Raw genomic sequence first — 24,969 nt, 5'->3', positions numbered from 1 at the left:
ATCATGTAAGTGAACCTCTCCTGTCAGGCTCTTTCATGCTTCTTAATGTTTATTTCCTCTGTAGAAATTAACAGGGCTTGAATCACTCAAATTCTAAACTCCTGTAATGTTCTGGGGCTTCCCCCAAATTTTGGGTTTACTGTATCAAGTGTAACCTGTAATAATCCAGATTATTTTATTATATATTTTTATTATATATTTTTATTACATATTTTATTATATGTAATTTCTTGGCTTGGCATCAGAGGAAGTCTAGTATGTTTTTTAGTGCTCTATATAGGTTGGTTTTAAAGGAAGTCATATCCTAATAATGTTTTGTATGTATTCTTGTGAAATTGAAATGTGAATAATCCTTACAGCTCTGACTGGCCTTGCATGACTGTTTTTGTAGCCCACCAGAGATGATCGTGGCTGGTTTATTACTCCTTTGGGGCCTAATCCTTGGTGGACAGTGATAGCTGCTGTAATTCCAGCCCTGCTTTGCACTATTCTTATCTTTATGGACCAGCAGATCACAGCTGTCATTATCAATAGAAAAGAACACAAACTAAAGGTATTCAGTCAAAATTTATGCTTTCACTGCTTTTTCTCCTTCAGATTATATAATGTGTATCCATCTACTTTAGTATGCTAGTTTGTAATATATTATATAGAACTCCTTTAAATTTTTATGCTTTTCTCTTTATTGGTCTGTGTGGTACCTGTGCCCTGTGTCAGTGATCCACTGCCTTACAGAGGACTTTATGAATGTTATTTGGAATACAGATTCTGAGTTAAGAAAGTGCTGCCTTCTGTGCTTTAGTAAAAGGATTCATTCACTTAAAAAAAACCCCTTCAAGTTAATAGTCTCCCTAAGTACCACAATCTTAATGGCCTCTTCAGGTATTGAAAGTATTGTTCTACTGGATGGATTTTTAAAAACTACTCAGGGGTTATTTCATAATACAAGTTTTTTTCCCCTCTCTTCATCCTTCTCTGTGGTTCTACCCATCTTTTTTTTTAATGCCCTTCCTACGTTAAAGAAGGGAGAAGAATAAAACTGAGCCTTAGAGGCACAATGGGTTCTTAAAACAACATAGGACAACTTCCTGCTCTGTTCTCTAACACTTTAGTTGCCTACAGATGGAGAGAGAAAAAGGGACATCACCCCTCTGAAAAACTGTTGGGCAAAATCTAGCAGCAGGTTTCTGTACATGTATATGCAGCAAGCTTAGGCTTTTTTTTGACATACTTTTAATAAGCAGCAATCCAATCCCAAGTTGCTTTAGCAAATGCATTTGCAACCTTCACTTTGCATTGCCTCTTCTTGGATGATTGTGACATTTGATATGTTCTTTTTTTGCCCTCTTTGTCAGCCTGGCTCTTCATGTCAATCCATAGCATTGCATGTGGTTAACTTGACAGATGCAGGAATTTGCTGCCAAGCTTTGGAATGTGTTTTTTCAGCACTGGCATCTGGGAGTCAGATGGTCCTCCTGGCTGCCCCCTTGTCTTGCTGCGTTTTAGTTTTGCTGGGGTCTGGTGTAGCATCACCTGTTGCTATGCTTCCTTTTCTTCCCATATGTCAGGTTCCTCAGATCATGTATGAATGTGAGGAAATGCTCTCGGATTCTGTATGCATTAGCAGATACATTCCTCATAAATGTGTCAGAAGGTAAAAAAAGGTGTCTCTGTTAGGATTTAGAATTAAACTCTTTCTTTGAGTGCATTGTGCCTGTAACTAATATCTGTGTTTGACACATCTCTAAGTTTGTCAAGATGTATCTTGGAGATAAGACTCATAAGCACTTTTGGGGAGTGAGGGGAGGTTGCTAGAGTTGATTCTTTTCATTTTCTTTACTTTTCCCCCTTTTTAAATAATGTAAGCAAATAAGATGGCATTTTCATTTTGATATGTGGCTTACATTTTCATAAACCCAGACGCTTCCCATTTTAGAAGTAAAAGTTGTCTTCATAAAGAAATGATTTGTTTGCTTCCAACTCATTTTCCCCTCTTTTTTTATACTTCCCATAGCAAATTCTGGATAGTGCACATTTCAGCTTTTGGCAGTCTCTGTAGCAAACCCTTCCAAGTTTAGTTTAGTTACTTTTTTTATGTCAAAAGGCATTTGCATGGGTTTACAGGCAAAATTATGGTTCAACATATTCACATTGTTTGCATGAACATCACTGTTTCATCAGACCATGACACTGGATTTGTTGCCATATTGCAAAGTTTTGTGGAGATGGCTAACTACCTGACTTTTTAAAAGAAAATAACCTCAGCTGCTGCTTGCAGCTGTGAGGATGTCCTGGATACTTGCTAAAATTGAAGTGAAATATCCCACTCAGCTATGGTTCAGCTATGGTAGCAGATATCTATAGAACCAAGCTTGATGCATTTTTCTTTTTCAAGTGAAGGCAGTCATTGGGTTTTAATCTTGTCTAAGATTCAATCACAGGGTTTTATGCTTGAAAGCAAACCATTATCCACCTGTTGGTAAATTTATGTAGCATTTAACCACTACAGAAGTGATCCAAACCCAAAGGTTTTGTATTGACTTTTCCTATGGATATTATATGCTATGTTTGAATAAGGAAACCAATAAAGCAGTTTTTATATTTTAATTTAATTTTAATTTTTTATATTTTATTTTAATGTTTTAATTTAATCTATTTTATATTTTAATTTGATGTATCTTATTTTCTTGCTATCTGCTCTTATTTAAGATTAAAAGTATGTTACTGAAAATGTATACATCATGTGCTTACCATCTTAAAAAACTTTAGAAGGAACACTGTGGTTTTATGGCCCCTTCTAGCATAAAGGGACTTTGCAAATGTTGTGGATTTTTATGTAGGGACCAATAAAAATACATGCTTTTCCACCTCTTTGTAAGAATGGATGGAAGGTCTGCTAAGATCAGTGGGAAGTTGGCAGCCCAGCTGGATGTTCTGCTCACTGTTATCCACAGAGGAGACTTAGTTAAAACAGAAAATGTATGTATTTTCCAGTGTCTCACCAGTAGCCACTTTATAAGCAGGAAAGCTGCTTGGTGCCCACTGTAGAGTGGATTTGTGGTTCACTTAACTCACAACTGGAAGGAGTCCAGTGACATTGAGCACTGAGTGTGAACCAGTAGGAATTCCCCTGAGATAACCAGTCTGCATCCCTACTGACCCAGCCTGGATAACACAGAGAAGGAAGCTCTATTTTTCCTACAAGTCTCAAATTTTCAATTGTTTCTAGCTGTTCATTAGGAATGCCTGCCAGGAGTGTTCTCCTTAATTCGGATGTCATTTTACATCTTCTTTCCATCCTTACTTTTCTTAACAGAAAGGATGTGGATACCACCTCGACCTGCTCATGGTGGCAGTGATGCTTGGTGTGTGCTCTATTATGGGATTGCCATGGTTTGTTGCAGCCACTGTCCTCTCCATTTCCCATGTGAACAGCTTAAAACTGGAATCAGAGTGCTCTGCTCCAGGGGAGCAGCCAAAATTTCTTGGAATCCGGGAGCAAAGAGTCACAGGACTCATGATTTTTATCCTTATGGGCTCATCTGTCTTTTTGACAAGTATTCTAAAGGTAATTTGGGGAAGTAAGGGAAAGGTAAAGAATACTGCACTGAACATTTCACTGCTGTTACTGTATTATCTAATGAATGCTCTTTCCAGGCACATTACTAACTAGCATAATGTTACACAATGAGAGTTTCAAGTGGAATTCTAATTTTGCTTAATAAAGTGCCTAGCATTTTTAAAATAAAAACCTTGTAATGAAAATCTGGTCTGACTGAAGTCAAAGGGAATTCTGCCACTGAGCTGTATTCATACTTTGTCAGTACTTTGAGCCCATGGCAAATTACCATGAAACAGTCTCGTTACACCAATTTAAAATTTATTTAGATAATTTAAAAACATTTTGTGGTTTCCAAGTAATTTAAAAATATTTTCACAGTTGCAAGAGAAGTTCTGTGGTTTTTTTCTTGGAAATGAACAGAAAAAGTATCTCATGCTTCCTGCATACTCAAGACAGCTCACCAGTGTCCTGAAAAAGGGTCTCTAGTTACAGTCATATATAATACCCTATATACATGTAATATAATACTTTCAAAAGAATTATCTGGCCTCTGTGAAATCAATGAGATTTTTGGCACTGGCTTTAATAAAAACAGAACTTAGTCTTGAATATTGTGGCAGTGAGGGCAATAAGTCCTTAGAAATTGTACTTCCCAGCAGTATTTTATTGAATATATCATAAAGACTTCACTTTGAAAACACAGAGCATGCATTTTGTGTATTTAATATTTCTAACAGATTCCATGGACATACCCATTTGCCTACACAGTTTATGTTGTGAACCTGAACATTTAAATTGTCTCTTTCTTCTTTTGCTTTATACTCTGAGAAACATTATTAATTTATAATTGAGTGACTCTGAATTTACAACTTGTCTGATTAATGCAGGCATATGGCACTTTGTATTTCAACTGTTTTGAATGTCTTTCTAGAAGCGTTTAAAATTGTTAAGTAGTATTTAATATGCTCTACTCTTTCTCTGCTTGTTTGTGCAGTTTATTCCTATGCCAGTGCTTTATGGAGTGTTTCTTTACATGGGTGCTTCATCTCTAAAGGGAATTCAGGTAAAATGGATTTATGATGAATGTGTTATTGATGATGCTTTCTATAAAAAATATTGCTGCTGTTCTTATATTATTGTATTAGCTTTTGTGTATAATCTTAAAGGAATGTTGCCAACTTTAAATTTTTGAAAGTGACTGCTTAAAAGGAAAAGGGATTCTCTGTAAATAGAGTACTCCCTTTAGGGCGTGTGCTCCATTTTTTCTCCTATTTTTTGGCTGCTGATTTTTCTGTTCTCTCTTGTTATCACGAGAATCTTGCTGAGCCTAAAAACTGAGTAATATCAGGGGCTCTTCTCTCTCTGCTGCCTGCCCATTCTCTTGCTTGCATGCTGCCTTTTCAAGTTCCTTTGCAGGGCTACACTTAACTTGAACTTTGCCTTTAGGGCTAGCTTGCCCTAAAACTAACACAAGTGAAATTTTGAAGGTCTTCCCTGTGCAGATAAACACTCCAGGCAGGGAGGGGGAGCTCCCAAGCCACAGCACTTCAGGGTGAAGGGTCGAGTGTAGTGGAAGGGCAGCATTCCTGCAGTGGCCTCAGGGAGGAGTAGCTGGCAGAAGTTGGCATTCCAGCACTCAGGTTGGGGTTGTGCTGTGCTCTCTTTCTCCTGGCTGACTGCAGCATGGAATGGCAGAGTGTCAAATCCTATAGCCCACGAGGCATCAACACACCTTGTGACAAAATTGAGAAATCACACAGTGAAAACACAAGTTACTCTGTGCAAAAGGTCAAATACAAAAAGCAAAGAAAATTTCTGATTTTTTTCATTACATTTGATTGCAACTTACCTCCATTTATAGGCAAAACTGGGATTTTTTTTTTGACTGGTGGTCTCTATTCAGAGACTCTTCTTTTATAACTTTGCGTATCTCTTATCCTTTGGGTTGATATTCTCAGAAGTGTAGTTTGGCTTTTACTGAGGTTTAAATAATTTCAATTTAATATGGTTCAGCTGTTTCTCAGAACAGGGGTATGAGAAAGTACACTACACTATTGAGGAGTGTTTTTAAGACATGCTGAAATCTGGCTATCTTTACTTGGAAAAGTGATAGCATCCCCCTCCTTATCTTCCTCCCCCATGCTGGGATAAGGAATAGAGATTTGATAAGATGGCTTTTGTGGGAGGATGTGCTTTTTGCTGTTTCTGTGAAAAAGGAATATACTCAAATCTGACTAAATTAAAAGCCTTTAAAAAAATGCAGTTTGTACATGCTCAATAAAAATTTCCAAAACTTGACATTGCTGAAGGCTGTGTGAATACAGTATGGCTCATCCATGCAGGAAGAATTGGTGTACCACCATAATCACTGTGCCATGACATAAATGTCTCAGGTCAGTATGGAGCCAATAGGCCTGAAAAATAGGAACCTCTCATATACATTCCTAGCAGCTTTCTGGCATTCATTCCTTTTTTTTTCTTTTTCATTTTCTGTTTCTGGTTTTGTGAATAAAGTGAAATATGGAGAAGGAAACAGCCTGGGATAAAGTGTCTGGTGAAGTAAAAGAAAATTGTTCATTTGCAGGAAATAAAAGACTGCAGAGGTCCCTCCATGAGCAGCTTTTTATGTGCCAAAGGAGGCAGAGCTCAGTGGTTGACAAAGGAATCTAGGATGTATTAGGAAAGAAGTGTGATAGTGCACATGCCCAACAGGATCAACCAGTTTCCATTCAGTGAGAATCATAATTGATTCAAGACCATTCTGGAGTCTGGCTTTGCCTGATGTTAAGAGTTCACAATTTCAAATTAACCACCTTGTTTGTGTGTAACATCCAGTGTAATGACAATGTGTGTAACATCCAATGAACAGGGTATTTCCTGCAGCATAGAATGGATAGAATGTAATTCAGCAGAGTTCAGTGTCTCAGCACAGCTGCAATACAATGGGGAGGCACATGTGTATTCAGATGGAAGGGCACTGAATGATGACTAACCAAGTAATTAAACTCTGCTTAAGTGACACGTTTCTTGTTCATACTCTGGTGCTCAGCGGGGAGAAGACAATTCCTTTGCCACTGCTGGACTAGTCTAGATTAAAGGCTTATGGTTGTTACTGAGGGACTCTCTTCTGTGCTGCTGAAATGATGTAGTTTTTGCCTTTAGAATAACAAGCCAGACTCTTTGGATATTCAGGATCTCTTAGGCAGTGTGTGAATGCCAGCATAGATGATCCTACACCTCATTTTGATCCAAACGTGTAAAATTTTCTCTTTCAGCTTTTTGACAGGATAAAGTTATTCTGGATGCCTGCAAAGCACCAGCCAGATTTTATTTATCTAAGGCATGTTCCTCTTAGAAAGGTCCATCTCTTCACTATAATTCAGCTGAGTTGTCTTGTGCTTCTCTGGATTATAAAGGTTTCAAGAGCTGCCATTGTCTTTCCTATGATGGTATGAATTTTTTTATTTCCTCTAAAAATCCCTAATTGTTTTCACTTGTAGATAATTATTATTGAAGAAAAATATAATTTTTGACAGTTAATTATAATATTGCTTTGATTCTGTGTTCAAGGAAAATTTATAATGCATTAAGTAGTGAAAAATTTGACATTCAACCTATGCTTTGAATCCTATGTGTGGATATCCCAACTTATATTCTCTTAGGGAAAATTCTTCTCTTAAAGAAAAAATACTAAAATTTATTTGACATTTTTTATTTAAGGAATATTACTAAATCCTGTGACAGAAAGAACATTCACTCATTAAGGAGGACTGCTTATTGAACTGAGGAGCCTAATAGTTCTGTGTCTTGGCATAAATAACAGTGGTCTGCTGCTTAAGGGATTTCTCTGATGATTTCACTAATAGAAAATGGAAGATATTTACTGACCTCAGTGATTGTTATGCTTCAAACCATACTTCATTTGAACAAAGGAATAGCAGCTGTTAGCTTATTCAAACTGAAGGATAAAATTCTGGCTACAAACTGGTCACTTTTGAAAGAATTCCTCTACAAGTCTATTTGTCTGTTTTACTTGTTTAATTTCCTAATTCTTTAAATTAATATCTTTTCAGGTCCTAGCTTTGGTATTTGTCCGCAAACTCATGGATTTCTTTTTTACCAAGCGGGAGCTCAGTTGGTTAGATGATCTGATGCCTGAGAGCAAGAAAAAGAAACTGGAAGATGCTGAGAAAGAGGTGGGTCATGGTTCCAGGTTTCTTTGTCTGTAGCAATTTATCCATTTCTCCTTCAGACATGTAGACAAAATTCTGTAAGGCACATTCCATGTACCAAGCAGACTTGTTGGCAGTATTTAAGTGTAACATTGTCATATTTTGCATAAGTGTTTTTAAGGTTACAAATCTGATAGGCTTAGGTGGGGATGTAGATTCTTAGGGTGCCATACTGTCATATAAAATATTATCCACAGTACTCCTGGGGATTGCTTCTGAGACCCACTCAGATGGTGTGCAGTGATGAACCTGTGCCTGTAGGAAAGCCCTCAGATCCCAGCCCTGGGGCACTTGGATGCTGCACTGGGCTGGCTCTCATCCCTGCAGGAGATGCTGAGGAAGGAAGTGCAGATTTTAAGGTGTGTGGATGTCCCAGCTGCCTCTGAGCCTTACACAGGGCACAAGGCATCACTCTGTGCCCTTTCTCAGCAATGCCATGACCCTGTGCAGTGTCCCAGTTACACTCTGGGCCAGAGCTGTCCTTTGGCTCCTGCAGAAACAATTCACTTCGTAATGAAAAGGTCAGTGACCCCGCTAACCCCATTAACCAAATGCTCAAACTCACATCCTGTGGCATTACCACCCAGATGGCTGTTTCAGATCTGGACTCCTCATCTATTTCAAAGAATATGCTTTTCAGGTAATTCCTTATCAACTTGAAAATTATCCTTAAGAATGCCCAGAGACATGATCCAAGACCAGTGAAATCTGTGTGTTAAGGGTTCCCATTAGTAGCTTTATTTGCAGAAACAGGACGTGGGCTAATAATTTGAATGGGTAATTACACAAACTAGATTACTCTGCCTTTAGGATTTATTCTTCTGTGACCTTTGACAACTCCCTGCCTCATCTGTAACCTGGTAAACTCTTACCTTTGATTTCCTTGACACATTCAACATACTGTCATGGAATACATTTTGGGGAAAAGACTTTACCTATAAGAAAAAATCCAGATGATTATTTACTATTTAGTATGTGCCTGTAAAACTACCAGGCTGAAATTAAAATATGTGAGTCATTGTTTTCTGCCTTGAATCAAAGCAGACCAGAGAGATGTTTCATCACGGTGTCTGTTGTCATCACAATTCAGAGTAACCAGAAGTAACCAAGGTAGCTCTCTCTTCATGTGGGTCTGGTTATTGGAAAGAATTCCTTGTTATACTTATGTTTTGCTTACATGTCACTTTCCTTCCTTTGCTTGATAGGATGGCATCAGAAAACAAAACTGGGAAAATCTACTGGTGTTACTTTATTTCATTCACTGTCTATTTTGAGAGGTTATTTTTACATATTTTGGCATTTCTAAATATTTAGAGCTATTATTAAAACTGTTCAACTGTCAAAAACTTATGAAGCTGTGAAGCCTGGAAATGACAAAATTAACTAGTAATAAAAAACTTCTGACATGTAGCCTAAGGAATTAATTGGAGAGTTGCTATCACACAGCTTTTAAAAATAGAAGTATTCTACCCACAAGAATATTCAGAAATGTAGTTGACAGGATCTGAAACTTACTTGATTGGATCCTAATTTCATCACTTAAATGGTTTTTATATTTTTAGGCCATGTTTTTTTCAGGGCTTTGTACATTTATAGTGGATAAGATACGTGCCTTCTCCTCACAGACCTCCTTTGGAAGCCACTTCGATGTTAATCAATTTAGTCTTTCTGAGACAAGAATGAACAAAGAACGTTCACATTTGAAGAAAAAAAATTGTGACTTTTGAAATAGTTACAATAATGAAACATTGAAGAAACAATTTCTGAGCAGAGAGAACTTAAATTCTACTATTTTGGAAAACTGTACTGGCTTTTGCTGCTAATACCAAAAACCAGTGTTTGTGGTGCACATGGGCCTTTGGTGATCTGTCAGAAAATGATAAACTCTCTTTTTTAGGCAACCCTTGCTTTCAGACAGGCACTGGTGAAAACTGTTACAAAGGAAAACTGTTAAAGGGAAGGAAGCTGTGGAGGTCTCTGGGTGTCTGTTGGGCTCACACACACTGCAACAATTTAGAGCAGAATTTGATGGTCACCTTCCTGCCAAGGCTTGTTAACCTCCTGGCTGTGCTTATCCTGACCAGGGGTGTGGACATTGGGAATCCTCTTCTGGAGGTTGTTTTCCTTTGTTCTTGCAGGCAGGACATGGCACTTGAGAGCTGCTCTGTTCTTCTCTCCTCTCCCTAAAGCAGATTTGCTGAATTTGTAATTTACATAGGGTTTTTGGTAGATTTATCTCCTAATTCTCTTCCAGTGAAAACTAATTTTGGGTCTCTTGTTTCACTACCTTTCAGTGAAAAATCAGTATTAAAATCAGTATTATCAATATTAACACTGTGTGTGCAAACTTAAATAATCTTCCCTAATTTTTGCATGTAAACATCAATGCATATATCCTGGTTTTAGTGTTATTTAAAATTCACCAGACAGTTGTTCACTCACTGTTAATAATTCTCCTCTTTGTTGTTATAAAACAATGCTCTATCTGGCATTGGAAAATACCATTAAGTGAAAATACAACTTTTAAAATAGAAGGTTTTAAATGTCAACTATTTAAGTAAAAGTTGAAAAGTATCTCACTTTAAGAACTTCAAATAAATACTTAATATTAAAGAAAATGGAAAGATGATTAAAGCACAGAAATTTCACCTTTCACAATTTCATATCCTGTCTCATGTCTAAATTCCTTTGTTCCAGGAAGAGCAAAGTATGTTAGCAATGGAAGAGGAAGGGACTGTTCAGTTACCACTAGAAGGACATTACAGGTAAAATATACCTTTCCTCTTTTAGGTGAGTTGCAATTAAATAAGTGTGCCACAATATTTATTCATAATTCTTACTGAATATCAGGAGAATGTTTGTTTGGTACAGATAGGTGAAGTGAACCATACACTGCAGCATTTAACAAGGTCAGCCCTTTTCTAGTCTTTCCACACGATCTCACATTCCCTAGGAAAAAGACACACGAGTTGGAAGCCTTCCATTGGACAGGACTGCAGGATCAGAGTGTTCACAATGAACTTTGGCTTCTGACATGCACAGTGCAAAAGGAAGATGTAGAGCAGATCAAACCCTTCACCCTGATGCAAGCAGGGATCCAGGAAGGATTTTGAAAATGCTGCAGAAAAAATAGGTTCTTACAGTATTACACTGTAAAACATTCTGATTCAATCCTGTTATGTAAGATAATGAGTGAATCAAGAGCTGTCCTGGGTAGATAAAGCATAATGCAGGGTTGACACAACTAAAAAAGCATGAATATCTATGTTATAGATAGAAATAATACATGTTGCCAGCCCATAAGGAATGAATATAATTGAAAGTTTTCAGAAATAAATTCTTAATAAAAGATTTGAAATATCTGGTGACAGTAACCTCTGCATGAATGTGAGTTCATAGGAACATCATCTTTGAGTGGCCTTCTCTCAAATATTTTAACACAAAGTTACCATAATGTCTCCTAATGCAAATCAGGAGATTTGTAACTGTGTCTCTGAAAAATCCCAGCCTATTCCTTTTGACTCATCACACTACTAATGGTCTGGTTCTGTTCTTGTTTTGTCCATACCTTCTTGTTGTAATTTATATTAGCAATATGTAGCTTAATTATCTTGCAGTGTGATCTCTGTCAATCTCCATTGTGTGTTGACATTGGTAGAGTTGCCTGACTCTGTACTGTAAGGGTTGCAGTCCTGTAGCTAAAAACAAGAGTCAAGATACTGGTGATTAAAGTGGTTCCCCAAAACAAACAGCAAGTTTGCTGAGGGCTTACTGAATGCCAAGTAACCATGAAGTGAGGAATAATGTACAGGCAACCCCTTAAAATATTAAAGTGTATAAATACATGTTTGGAGCAGTCCAGGTAAAGCAAAAGAGCATAATGGCTACAAAGGGCTACTTAATACTACTGATTTGTTTAATTTGGGCATTTTTATTAGCTCTATTAAATTAGATATCAAAAATATTTAAGCACTTTTAAATATTTTATTTTGTTAAGGCTTTTGATTGCTTTTAAAATAGTTTTAAAAGTAGTTGGAGTTTCAGAGCATCAGTAGGACCTTTTGGGATCGTGTTTAATCCAGGGATGCCGCTTTCATGCTATGAGATCTTGGGCAATAGTTCATTTCACACTTCTTTATTTTTCTCTTCTTTATTAGTTGGTAGTGACACAATAAATTTCATTGATGTTACTGTGATTAATTGCTGTTGGAGGAAGAAAATACTTTATAAGTGCTATGATGTTCTGAGAGAGTATTTAAGTAATTGTTCAGGACTTCTGAAGTTTAACATAGTCTCTTAACTTACACTGCACTTATTGTCATCACTATCAGTTTTCAAGGACTTTTATTGAGTTAATAAGTAACAAGACTGATTGCTGATTGTTTTATTGTGTATTTACTTTTATTCTTGTCTAGAGATGACCCATCTGTGATAAACATTTCTGATGAAATGGCAAAAACTGCTGTGTGGAAGACATTGTTGATATCCTCAGAGAATGCAAAAGATAAGGAGTCAAGCTTTCCTTCTAAAAGGTCTTAATTTTTTTAAACTTAATTATACTTTATATATTAATGTCAAACCAATATTATAATATTTTACTAGGGATTAGAAAGATTTTTAGCATTTTGCAGTTTTATTTCTTATGTCCAGTCGTAATATTCTGAGCTCAAAACACAAATTCACTATTTATTTAAAAAACATAAATCACAAATATTTGCATGGTACTTAGTTATGCTCCAGTGGAAAATGAAGCTGAGCATGCCTGATGCTTGTGTAATGAACCACCAGCCTCCACCTGGATATTGCATTTGTTCTGCTTGCTTTTGTTCTTTCCTCTTGAAAAAGAAGTGATCATCACTGCCCTGGAAATAGCTGTATGAAGAACCCACTACTCTGAATGCAATCTAATAATATTTGGAGTGAAAATAATTTTATGATTGCATTATTTATTTACATTTTTCTGCCTACTTCACTTGTACTCGAAACACTTAAATAATTTTAGATTTTAGTCCAGTAAAATGAAGACACATTATTTTATCTGTGCTACAGAGTTACGACAGGAATAAGAAAATATTAAATTCAAGCACAGTGTGATTTTCTAAGAGAATTTTTTCCTCTGCTTCCATAAATTTAAAATGTAACTATTTTCTATTTAATTGTTTTGTATCACACTTCTGTCATAAGCTCCCCTTCCTAATCACTCTAGAAGCTGATTCCCCCAAGGTAAGACCCCAACCCCAACCTTTTCCTTGATTGTGTCTTCCCATTCAAATGGTGTCACCTTGGAACCAAATGAGTTGACTTTGTGGCGTTTTTGGGGAGACAAGATGAGAAAAAAATTCCAATAAGAATGTAAAATGTCTTCATTAAAGTCCCAAATACTGGATTTTGAAATTTAGTCTGTAGTTAAAATAGTGTATTTAAATAGTTTAGTGTATTAAATGTCAAACTCCATTTATTCCTAGTAATTTTTTTTAAAATGCAGAATTATATTCTGCCCATTTCTAAATATATTTTTCAAAAGCCCATGTTTGAAACAGCTAGTCATTGTTTCAAGGTGAACAGATGCAGTAAGAGAACACTTGTACTGATAAGTGTTTTTTAATTTTGTTACCCCAAAATGGCATGCTGCCTTTCAGAGTTGTTCCTTTCCCTGTACTGCACAGACAAGACTGAGCAGTTGATGACCAGAGAACCTTCATTTCAGACACCCATGGAGCAGCCCACTAAAGTGGTCATTTTGACTCTCAGTCAATATTTCACTGAGAGTCAAAATAGCCTAGTTCTTGTTTGCCTTCCACCCTACACATGGACTGAAAAGGATCCTGTCACTGAAATCAGTGTGGTGCATGGGAGGAGGATTTACTGCAGGGTTTTCTTATGCCAAGTGCCTCTGCTGTCCAGGCTGTGAAAGCCTGGAGAAAGAGAAGAATCTGATGTGGTACATTCACAGCCCCTGGGTACACAGGAGTTTTAATTTTCCTGGTGGATGTTGCTTTCTTTGGTGCTTTGACAGATGATGTAAACATGACCCTCTGAACAAAGAGCATCCACATAGATTGTGGCTCAGATCAGAGATTTGCCCTTTAAACTGCAGTGAAATAGAAACTAATGAAATAGAAAATAATTTTCTAAAGATCTAAGTTTCAATTTGTTCTTGCATCTTTGCTCTTGAAAATGAAGACTCAGGAGAAAAGATTTTTCTGGTTTTAGATATTAGTGTCCTATAATAAACAAACGGCCTTAAAGACTCTGAAATCCTGCATTTTCAGATACTCTGGCTTGTCTCAGGCACTGAGAGAGGAGTAGATTCAACGAGCTTTAACCTTGAAAGACTTCTTTTCTGATAAGCAAAGCCATAAGCAACTTTAATCTTAAGTCATATTAGGGATAGAACTACAAAAATCTAGTAGAACTTAATGCATGTATCATTAAATGAGGATATTATTCAATCCTAGATAATTAGTGAGAAAAAAAAGCTTGGAATGGTAGCAGTTGTAAGGATAATTTTTGCAAATGATCAAGATCAGCAGTATTAGATTAACAATTTCCACAGTGAAGGGTACCTTATCATAGAGGGGGGAAAAAATCTCATTTTGAAGTAAATTTTATTGATGCTTTGTGAAGTTCAACTACATAACATTTAGTATTCCCTTTCTGCTGTCAGTTCTGCTTCCTTATATCTCAAAATATTATAAAATGGGGATAATTAAATTATGATAGTATACTATGATTTTATGTAATGCCTATTATGCAAGGCATTGACAAGTTAACAAGAAGTTACTCATAGTAATTAAATGCTGACTTGACTTGGCCAATTATAAACTAAGATCATCTACAAAAAGAGATTTTAGGAAGGGTTTATACAAATGACTTCTCAGTCTGATGCATGGATAATTTCTATCACAAGATGTGCCCTGGCCCTGCTTCTGTGAAGTAGCATAGTGTGAGAGAGCTCTTACATCCCAGGCTCCTGAGTGCTTTTACCTGTCTAGAGACAGAATTACAAGGGATTCAGTCAAGTTGCCTATCCATAGAGGCACCTGAACTTTACAATTTTCCAACCTTTGTTTTTTTATTATTAAAATTCCCAGCGACCTAAATGTCTGCCCTACCTTTGAGCCTTTCTAGGTAGAATGGAACACCAAGGCACTTATCTGAAGCACAGCCCTCTTTGGTACATGTAAATAAACATTCCTCTGTCTTTGCTCACAGTATTAAGCCCTTCAGAGAGCAATTTCAAAGGATATGCAGATCTGACCATGGACAGGAGATAGACTGGTCTTAGCTGGTCTTTTAAAGTATTGGAGAAAGAGGCATCTGTCACTTTGTAGATGATATGAGTGAGTTTCCTTTTGCACCTGAAGGTATGAAAATCCCACACCCCAGACCTTCCTGCTCAGCGTGTTAGGCTACTCCCTTGGCAGGGAGGAAGAGAGCTCCAACCCCTTTACAGATCCACCAGTGACGTGTTTTACTGGAAAAAGACTGGACTTGTCCTTTTTTTTTCAAATTTCTCAAGGCATTAAAGCCCACATCTGCAGGAGCTGCTCAGAGATGTGAATCCTAAATAGAAGGAAGACTTTCCTGGTATCACAGAGGCACCTAAAACGTGGAAATATTGTAGACTGTAAGGCACACAACACCTCAGTGCTTGCTTTTACTAAGCACAGGTAACTCCCTGCCTGCTGTACTGCTGCACTTTCAATTCACCCCCCCCTGGAATTTGTTTGCATACCCTTTGTGTGCAGAAAGTGTAACGTACCCAATTCTATCACTGTTCTACAGAAGGTGACAGATTTGGCAGTTGAAGTGGCAGAAGTTGGTATTCTTTAGCTATTTCCATTAACACCTCTGGAAGCTGCCATAGGCATAGAAGTAAGCTTTGGCTGAACTGAATTGTAACCTTAAAGCAATTTTTACGTGAAGAAAAATGTCAAATGATTGTAGAATTGTGCATGAATCGCCGTAAGAATTTGAGAATTGATCCTGCTTTCTTTAAGCCTTGCGTAACTCAGCCTATTTCTCATTCATTCTAGTTAAGGAATTATTCCCATGAAACCTGGTAGGTTATGTGCTTGCTACAGGTTTGTTCTCAGAACCATCTGGTTTTCTTTAGATACCCTGCCACTCTTTGTTGAAGGCTTGATTTGCCTGTGTTGTGGAAGCCTCTTTGCATTTTCATGCTGTGATTGAGACTCATTGGAAGAACATGACTTTTTATTTATTTACGCTGTTGTAAATTAGGACACTCACACACACAAAAAATCATCTGCTTTGCACGTATATTGCTTTCTGTAGGCAAATCAACAGTGTTTTAACTGGAGAAAAAAAAAGCTGAATCCAAATTTGAACTCTGGTTTAGTGTTCTGAATGATACAGCTTGTGTCTGATCTTTCAGGCTTTTTTTTTTATTTCCTTATAATGTATACATGAGGAAGTATGTATTACACTCCACTTGGGGAATACTGTCTCTCCCCATCCTCCCCAGACTTCTGCTCTCCCCAATCAAGACTGAAAGCCAAATATTTGTTGGATATTGGCTTGCACTACTCTAGTTCAGAAGCATTCCTCCTAAATGTACAGTTGAACAAGAGAATACATTTTAGAGACAAGAAATACTTACTGTGACCTCTTGTTTGTTCCATTTAAGAATGCCCTGGTATTGTCTGACAACTGTACCATTACCATTATTTAGTAAATTAAGTTGTATTTGCCCAAAAAGTAAAAATAAGTGGCTATCTTTGCTTGCATGCTGGCTGGCTGTACATCTTAAGTTCTTTACCTACCTTGTCACTAAAATGCTGCCTGATGTCTTCTACACCATTCAGCACAGAAATTTTCACCTGCTTTCCCAGTTTGTGCCATGAAGCATGAAAAATAAAGTATCTGTGCAATGTTGGTTTTCAGGTAGATTATATATATAGCTGTGTGTGTGATAGTGCTACTGTAACTCTATTTTTTTGTTTCCCCTTTCATTTCCTAGTGCTGAAATCAGAAAAGAGAAGAAAGCTGACTCAGGGAAAGGTGTTGACCGGGAGACTTGTCTATGATTTGCTCTTCAAGTAATTTTTTACAAATGAATTAAAGGAGTGCCACAACCACTAAATATAAATTATTTACCTTGTAACTTTTGTCTTTCATCTCAAACTAGCACAGGTAATGTAGTGCAATACTTGTCTCATTCCACCTTGTCTACCTTGTCTAGTATCAATGTAAATGTCTGCAGTAGCCAATGCAAAAAATCTTTGTGTTCGTTGCTGATCTTGGCCATTTATCAGTACTTGTATCAGAAATGTAAGAAGCAAATTTTCTTTCAAATTCAACTTTCCTCTTAATAGGTTTGTACTGTATTTTGCTACTTTTTCTGTGTGACAATACTTAATAATCTCGATTCAAGATGAACTTGAAAACCCTTGTTCCATTTTTTTTTTTAATCACCTAACTAGTAAATGATTTCAAGAAACCCAAATTGACGAGCGAACATTAAGAAGTTTATAAAATAACAAGTGATCTGACCCTGTGAACAAACTAAAAAGGATAATACTTTCCTCCTTAATCCGTCCATTTGAAGTCATGGATTCAGTTTTGCAATGTGAATTGCAGGGTCAGATTCTGTATTTGTGAAGTTTTCCTTGATTTAATACAGTGTATTTAATATTAAAATTTGTATGTAACTGGAACATAGTCCTATATATATATAAATACATATATATATAAAATTATATATTAAAGCATTTTCTCACCTTAGCTGAAGAACACCACCACATCCTTTGATGTGAAACATGGGTACAGTATTTCTTAAAATGCGATTTGTGATTACGGTATCTTATCTTGTATTGTATGAATGTTGCCATGGTAGGCCAAACAAATGCATTTTGTCATTAATCAATCCATTATTTTATAATAGGGAAATTTTTGTAGATACAAACTATATCCCACATGCAGTTTTATCACCTGCCCAATGATCTTCCTTTTTATTGTCTAAAATTCAGCCACATAAAGGACATATTAATATTGTCTTCTCTCCACTAACAACTGTAAACCTCTTAGTTCCAGAGATTGTGTATAATAATTAAATGGGTATCCTGCTGTTGTTTTGTTACAGCTCTTTATTATTCCATCAAGTACATACTGATTAAAGGATAAAACAACATTGCAAAGTAAAATGTGGCTTTAAGGCTATTACATTTTTTGTACTGGATTTTGTTACTGCCTGATCCTTCAAGCTGTTCTTTTGTGTAAAAGACTGCGAGATTAGGTATTGAATGAATAGGGATGTAGAGCTGATTATTGTGTTATTTGGAATTCACTGATTTTTAAATTTTTTAAGATAAATTTTTAAATTATTAAAATGAAAGCTAACTCTCAGTATTATGCTGTAACTTTGAATCCTAAAAAAAAGAATTGTAGTCTTGCAATCTTCTTAAGAACTCATCCATATGGCTCTAACATTCCCCAGCTTTCCCAAATATGCAAATTTTCTATACACCTCATGAACAAGTTTTCCCATTCAGCACATTTAAAGTATTCCAATGTTTTTGTGTGTGTGAGTGTGTATGTTTTAATACTTTAGCCATAAATAATTGCATTTTGCTGCAAACTTAATAGGGTCACTGTTCTAAATTTACCTTAGCATTATCAAAGCCCATTAAAAGCCATTTTTATGGAGAAAACAAAAAAATCTAATGGACGCAAAGAAGAATTTACACCTAATTGAATGTTTTGTATATGTAAATTTAGGAAAAAAATGCTGATGCATTAAGGTTAAATGCTTTGTTTTGTGTACTTAATGATAAAATTGTAAGATTCCAATTGTTTTAAGGTTAGTATAGAAGCTCAATACTGGTTTGTCCTGAAAGCAGCCTGATGGTGTTTTAACATGTTGCTGACTTTGTTACAGATAATGTATACAATCAAAATGTACTAGCTTCACTTGACCAACTCTTAGAATATTAAGAAATCAGTGTATTCAATGGCATTCTGTATTTCTGTTCAGTATTTCAGAGTGGTTTTATTTTAAAACACTCTGGTTTTGCGTGAATTTAAGTGCTTTTCCAATGTTAATCTCAACGTTCTGAAATCACACACAATGTAAAGCAGATGTAGTGCTATATTGACTTCTAATTTCATATTCCTGCTCAAAATTACTCAACTTCTTGGATGTAATTTATTACAAAAGTTTATGTGTACATGTGAATAGACTATTGTGTTTTTCACAATTAAGATATGTTATGTGAAAATAAATATTTATCCTAACTAATTTTCAATTTTATTTTTATACTGCAAAACCCAGAAGAGGTTTACAATACCATGCAATATCTGAAACGTCTACCTGACCTGAACGGGCCTCACAAATTAATGAGTGGTAGAGCCCAGCATGGCTCCCTTTCCAAGTGGAATCTCACAGCAACATGCAAGGCTGTGAGTGCTGCTCCCTGGGTGGAGCTGGTGGTGATGTACTGGGTATGACCAAGCACAGTAAGTGTGACACTGGGGACAGCTCAGAGCTCACTGTCCCAGGAAGAGAATGGGAACAAAGCTCCAATTTACTACTCAAGAGTTGGTCCCCTTTCCTCCTGAGAGAGATGATGCAGACAAAGCAGGAGTAGTTGGATCTTTTTAGAGATCAGTAGGTAAGGTCATACAATTTAAAATGTTTCTGCTCTTCTCAGAATCCTAAATTTCTGCTACTGAAAAATTTAAGGCCATGAATCGCAGTACTACATACAGTATTGACTCCATCTCACTAAATCCCTTTAAAGCTTCTTCACCAATTATTAAACCAAAGACTAGAAGTCTCCTAGCCTAAGAATGGTAGCAGTGACACCTCAAGATTCTGCTGCTTCTCTTAGGATTTTACACAAAGTGTATTGTGCAACAAACTTAAACATCCATTTCACATAGGAAAAAAATACAGAAAAAACTCAGAATTGGTAGATGTGCAACTGACTAGCATGTTGCAGTAATTCAGGCACAACTGACTTCTAGCTTTGGACATTAATGAAATGAGCTAGATGTTTTCTGTGGCCTCACTTTTAGTTACTTACCTGTGTTCCTGCAGTTCAAGCAAGTTGTCAGTTCCCTGAGGCAGCTCTATCATCCTATTATTTTTGGAGCTGAGGGAGTTCTACCACAGCGAAAAATAAGACACTGAATTGATGTTAATTAGGACACTTACTATAGAAATGAAGTTTTCTTTTGTTTTGAAAGTTGTATCATTGTCTATTAGGAGCATATCTTAGAAGCTGCTTTCCAGACAAAGTAAGATAATTAGCATTGCATTATGTAATGCCTCGCAGATAAGACAGTTAAAAGGGGATGAGGGATAGAGAGTACAGAAGAGTTTGCCAGTGAGATGCTAGAATCATGTAGGTCAGATGTAAAGAATTGCATCTTAGTGAAAGACCATATAATATTTAGCTTCACTGATTTTTTAAAATGTTTCTTTAATTATACTAATTCTTGCACTTACCTAATGAGAGCCTGGTGAAAGTAGTTTTTTGGATTACAGAAACACTTTTTTTTGCTTCTATGACAGTGTGAGTGATAACATTCAAAGAAATCCTAATTATTTACCATTGCATACACAAGTCATATCATAATGATAATTTTTTCTTATAACCTGTCTCTATTGCTGGGATCTACCTTATACTGATATAGGTTTCTTTGCCTTGACTCAAAAGAATGAGGGATGTGATGATAAAACCTCTTGAAGATAACTGACATCCTGTAATCCTGTAGAACTTAAACAGTGGTGCCAGTCTAGATTAGAGCCACTATTCCCTTGAACCCAAGATGGTATTTGTAAAACCCAGCTCCAATGTGCTTCAAAAAAATGCCAACAAACAGAACAAAACCACCCATCTTATTTTCTGAGTCAAGGAATTGTTAGTTTGTGAAAACAAAATCTGATTTTCTACTTGAGACTTTCTCATTTAAGGACAAGCTGCACAAAGTGTCTTAACATTCTTCCCCATGCTTTATCTGTCTGCATGAGTACTTTTACATTCACACCTAATGTCACTAATAACCCACAATACAGACATAATCAGATGCTGGCATGTAATACCAAGAAGCTAAGTGTTAGATAATCATGTCACACTCCATTACATGATACCATTACACAAAATCAGAAGCTTCACTGTAAGTCATCCTCAAAATTAATGGGATTAAAAAAAAAAATCCAGTGTTCTTTTTCTGAAGCAAAATTTTCAATGATATGAGCTACACCTCATTTCATTAATTAATATCTTTATTATTTTAAAGCAGCACAATTTTTAGTAGAAGTGGATTGCATTTTTTCTATGCAAAATTAAGAAAACTAATCCTCAGATTAGATGGAGAAGCCTACCTGGAGTGCTGTAAAGAAAGCAGATATTTATTGGTAGGCTGTAAGGTTTTGCCAAAGAGCACATTCACAGGAGAGTAACAGTCCAGCCCTTGCTGTAAGTGACTGCTCATTCACATTGTAATGTTTTATGTTTCAGTGTAAGAACCAGTTCCTATTCATCAGTACATTAGCAACGTCTACATTAAAAAAATAGGGCTCTTGTTCCCAGAGGAGATTTTGCAGTGCATATTCCCAGTGTAGCAGCCATTTTTACTGTAAAATAAGCAAAAATCACAGTACTATATGATAGCACACAAAGAAATTGAGTGGCACTGGTTTGATTAGGTGTCGTTCAAAATCTTTGGTGAAAGCTGGTTATGTGCTTGCCTTGCAAGAGTTCTGGAACTGTAATACAAGAGATTGCAGAGCAAACACACTCACTTCAGGAACTGCAGTGTAAAGTATTTCATTCTGCACATACTACCATTGCAGTATTCCTGGTAACAATTCTAAAATAATAATTATCAAGCCTTACGAATTCCTGCAAAAATGTTTCTTCATTATTTTCACAGAAATTACCCCAGGGTTCATTTCATTTTTGATAGAAACATTATTATTTTTTTTATTCTGTGATGTGACATTTTTATCATTCCTTTCTCTAATATACAAACTGGATTGTTCCTCTTTTAGACTGAAATATCAAAAGGTAATTACTCAAGCAAGTACCATGCTTCCTAGAAGTCTGCAACATCATTCTGGTGATGTTAAGACCCAACTAAACAATCAATAAAAATGCAATAGTTGCTTGGCAACAGGAATCATTCAAAGATTAGCACTTCATTGTGTACACTGGTATCCCAAGAGCTGACTCTTATCTCATCTTGATTTATACTGGCTCAGAGTACATGATGTGAGAGTTTTCTGGAGAAGTACCATCACTAACAAGCACAATGCTGGTGCTAGTGCAGTGAGAAACACTGCTTTATGAAGTGGCTCATGTGGGTATAAATATGCTTGTGTGCTTGACCGGAGATGGAATGGTCTTTGTCAGTGTACCACTGTGTGAAAGAGAAATACAGAGAGTGTTAGTTGCAGCTACATCTCAATGATATAAATCAAACATGACAGACATAAAAACCTGTGCAGCCATTTAAAATGATCCTAGCATGAGGCTTTCAGCATGGAGGCAAAGACATGATGGGGTAGGAAGCTGCTGTGACACTTAAGCTCCTTCTTTGCATATGGGACATGCTCTGTTCTTATGCTGAAGGTGTAAAAACAACATGTGGCTTGTCCACATGGAGGGTAGATTCAACTGTTCTGTCACAAGGGGTGCCTCACCTCTCCCTCTGTATGTCCTTTGAGTTTGGCTGAAAGAAAACCATGCACTTGGCCTCCTTCTATACATCATCCTCTCTGGCACTGCTCCTCTAGGGCTGAGAGAATGTAGGAAAGGAAGAGCTTGCACCTTAGTCTGAGAACTTCCACGCACAACATAAGAAAGGACAAATAACTGCTTGTCTTACAAGTACAGTAAACACCAGACGTGATGGACAGGCTATCTGGGATTTTGCTGAAGCCAACCTTCCCTTTTACCCTATCTCTAAGACACTATTCACTGCACTTGGGTATATGCAAAGGCTGGGCCTGGCTATTTATCTGAGAACACAAAAAATTTAAGAAAATGAAAGTTTAGGTAAAAAGGATCAAATATGAGATGGTGTTGCTTTACAGTTTTTCTTGTACAAAAATAGAATACATGCTTTATGTTCGCATTTCAGTTACTGAACATGAAATGCAACTGTATGAACTTTCATTTAAGAAGGCAATGAATTTATACCTTACCACAGGGGGCTTATGTTATTATTCTCATTTGTATAACGATAAACAAAGCAGAACCATACCATTGCCTGAAAATCCACTTCAGCATCAACAAGAGCTTTGGAAATCTGTGCTGCTTGCTGAAAGTGAACATTATCTGAAAAGTGGAAGAGGAAAAAGGTAAACAAAAACTGCTTCTGTAATACTCTGGGGGAAAATCAAAGCAATGTACACACTAGACTCCCCAGCACTGCTGACTGAAACACAGATTAGTTGCAGAAATTGGTATTATTTTATTGACGCAAATGTAACAGCCTTGCCCCTTCATGCTTTTGTTTTGTCAGTAGTAGAATTGCGAACCTGTCTGTAATACTAAAATGTCTAATTAACTGCAACTCACCATCTGCTGTTCCATGAATAAGGAGATATTCAACTTCCTTGAATTTTTCAGCTCTGGCCATTACTGTTGAACTCTGAAATTAAAGGAAAAAAAAAGAAAAAAGGTGCTATTTATGAGGGTATGACTTGCTACCAACTGAATTTGATTCATGTTGACACTGTCTGGGTTCCCTCAGCTCAGCCCAAGCACAGCCCTGCTTACCCCCCTCTGAAGTGCCAGGGACACGGTCACGCATCCAGGGCAGGGTGCCCCCACTCCGAGCACCCCACACCTGCCTGCAGCTGCTGCCAAGGTCACGGTGCCAAGGAACAGGGGCTGCAGAGGGGAAGAGCTCTGCAGTGAGGCTCACTTTCAATCCATGGCCAGCACACCGTGTGCCATAGGTTTCCTGCTTGACTGCAGACAAGTTAAAAAAAATGTTGCCATGGCAACAGTGCACCCTGTGAGAGCAAGGAGTAGATCTTGCAGAGGCTACACACGTTATCTTCCCCACAAGGTTCACCTGCAGGTAAGGCACCACAGCTAACAATGCCTCAGTCTCCAGCAAAACTGGGAAACAAGAAGTTTAGAAAAAAGCGCTCTCCAAATATGAAAGAGAAATGCCTGAGCGAAAATCACTAGACCAAATCTCTAAATGGAAGTCAAGCTACATTTTGGGAATGGAAACACGATGCAGTGATGAAAAGATGAAATAATCAGTGACTATGATTAATCAAGAAATTTAAAACATAGTAACAACATATTCCCTAGAACATTCTAGCCCACCTAACTTGCTAATGTGACTAAAGAATGAAGACAGTGAGGATTACAGGTAAGATTTTTAATTTGGGCAAGGAAAGGGATTAGGATGGTGCTCTGCCATGACCAGAGAAAGAAGAAGAACAACAGGGACAAGACATTTTAGGCTTGATAAGACAACCAGTTATCTGGCAAGAAAAAAAATACTAAAAATTATGAACAGAAGAATTTAGTGACTTGCTTTTCTTCCTAGTTTTGTACTAAGGCTGTATCCTTGCACAAGTACCCCAAAAAAGTCAAATACATTGTACTGCCGAGACAAGAAGTGTTCCGACTTCCTTATGTCCCTTGTACACTCATGAATCTTTAAAGCAAGTACAAATATTAAATTTCTTTTGTCATGGCAGAATAGTGTACCAGAACCCTTCCATACATGAAGTATTCAAGGAAATCTAAAAACCAAGTTCAGCAGAGAGGGCAAAAACCCCCCACCCTCCAGTCTGTAACACTGCAGTTGCCCTCTTTTGATAGTCAAAGGCTAGAGAGCACCAGAAATCCAATATATGGAAATCCACCAAGAGTGGAAGCATGATACTTTCCATTTAGATGATTTGGTATCATGGAGTAAGAATGAGTGCCAAAATATGGAGAAAGCACTGGCCCAGTGAGATTAAAGATGAAAAAGTCACCAACAAGCAAAAAAACCCCCAAACCAACCAGTATCCTTTGAGTAAATAATTTCCCACATGTGCAGAGGGAAAATGGATAGACCACCTTGCTAGGCTTTCTTGCAGAAAAGCAATGCTGTTCTAAGTAAACCTTCTGTGAGTGGAAGCCTGATTTAAGCTACACTTCTGAGAACCTGACTTGGCAAAAGCAGTTT

The 24,969-nt window shown here is 37.0% G+C and overlaps 2 protein-coding genes across 7 annotated transcripts in view; one reads left to right on the top strand and one right to left on the bottom strand.

Annotated features, from left to right (window-relative positions):
• SLC4A10 (solute carrier family 4 member 10) overlaps nt 1-19,053 on the top strand; it is a 146,526-nt gene extending 127,473 nt beyond the window's left edge. For 5 of the 6 annotated variants that reach the window (XM_054278048.1, XM_054278050.1, XM_054278047.1 and 2 more), the window contains 8 exons: nt 392-553; nt 3,317-3,568; nt 4,557-4,625; nt 6,838-7,011; nt 7,636-7,758; nt 10,492-10,559; nt 12,210-12,326; nt 16,781-19,053. In XM_054278048.1, coding sequence (XP_054134023.1) covers nt 392-553; nt 3,317-3,568; nt 4,557-4,625; nt 6,838-7,011; nt 7,636-7,758; nt 10,492-10,559; nt 12,210-12,326; nt 16,781-16,847 — 1,032 coding nt within the window. In that variant the 3' untranslated portion in view covers nt 16,848-19,053. Of the gene's footprint in view, nt 1-391; nt 554-3,316; nt 3,569-4,556; nt 4,626-6,837; nt 7,012-7,635; nt 7,759-10,491; nt 10,560-12,209; nt 12,327-15,833; nt 15,860-16,780 lie in introns of all 6 variants that reach the window. The other variant, XM_054278052.1, reaches the window with a different exon arrangement.
• A 1,978-nt stretch (nt 19,054-21,031) lies between these two features.
• The window catches only part of DPP4 (dipeptidyl peptidase 4), a 40,119-nt gene continuing 36,181 nt past the window's right edge, over nt 21,032-24,969 (bottom strand). Inside the window, exons 24-26 of the mRNA XM_054278053.1 lie at nt 23,349-23,421; nt 23,032-23,105; nt 21,032-22,185 (exon numbers count right to left, since the gene is read on the bottom strand). Of these exons, the coding sequence (XP_054134028.1) occupies nt 22,087-22,185; nt 23,032-23,105; nt 23,349-23,421 (246 nt within the window). The 3' untranslated portion in view covers nt 21,032-22,086. The remainder of the gene's footprint in view (nt 22,186-23,031; nt 23,106-23,348; nt 23,422-24,969) is intronic.

This window comes from Melozone crissalis, unplaced genomic scaffold, assembly GCF_028551555.1.
Source record: "Melozone crissalis strain CALT ecotype California unplaced genomic scaffold, PUWL_Pcris_2 ptg000023l_1, whole genome shotgun sequence".
NCBI classification, from domain to species: domain Eukaryota; kingdom Metazoa; phylum Chordata; class Aves; order Passeriformes; family Passerellidae; genus Melozone; species Melozone crissalis.
Note: the sequence above shows the minus strand (reverse complement) of the source record. Positions and strands in the feature narration are given on the sequence as shown.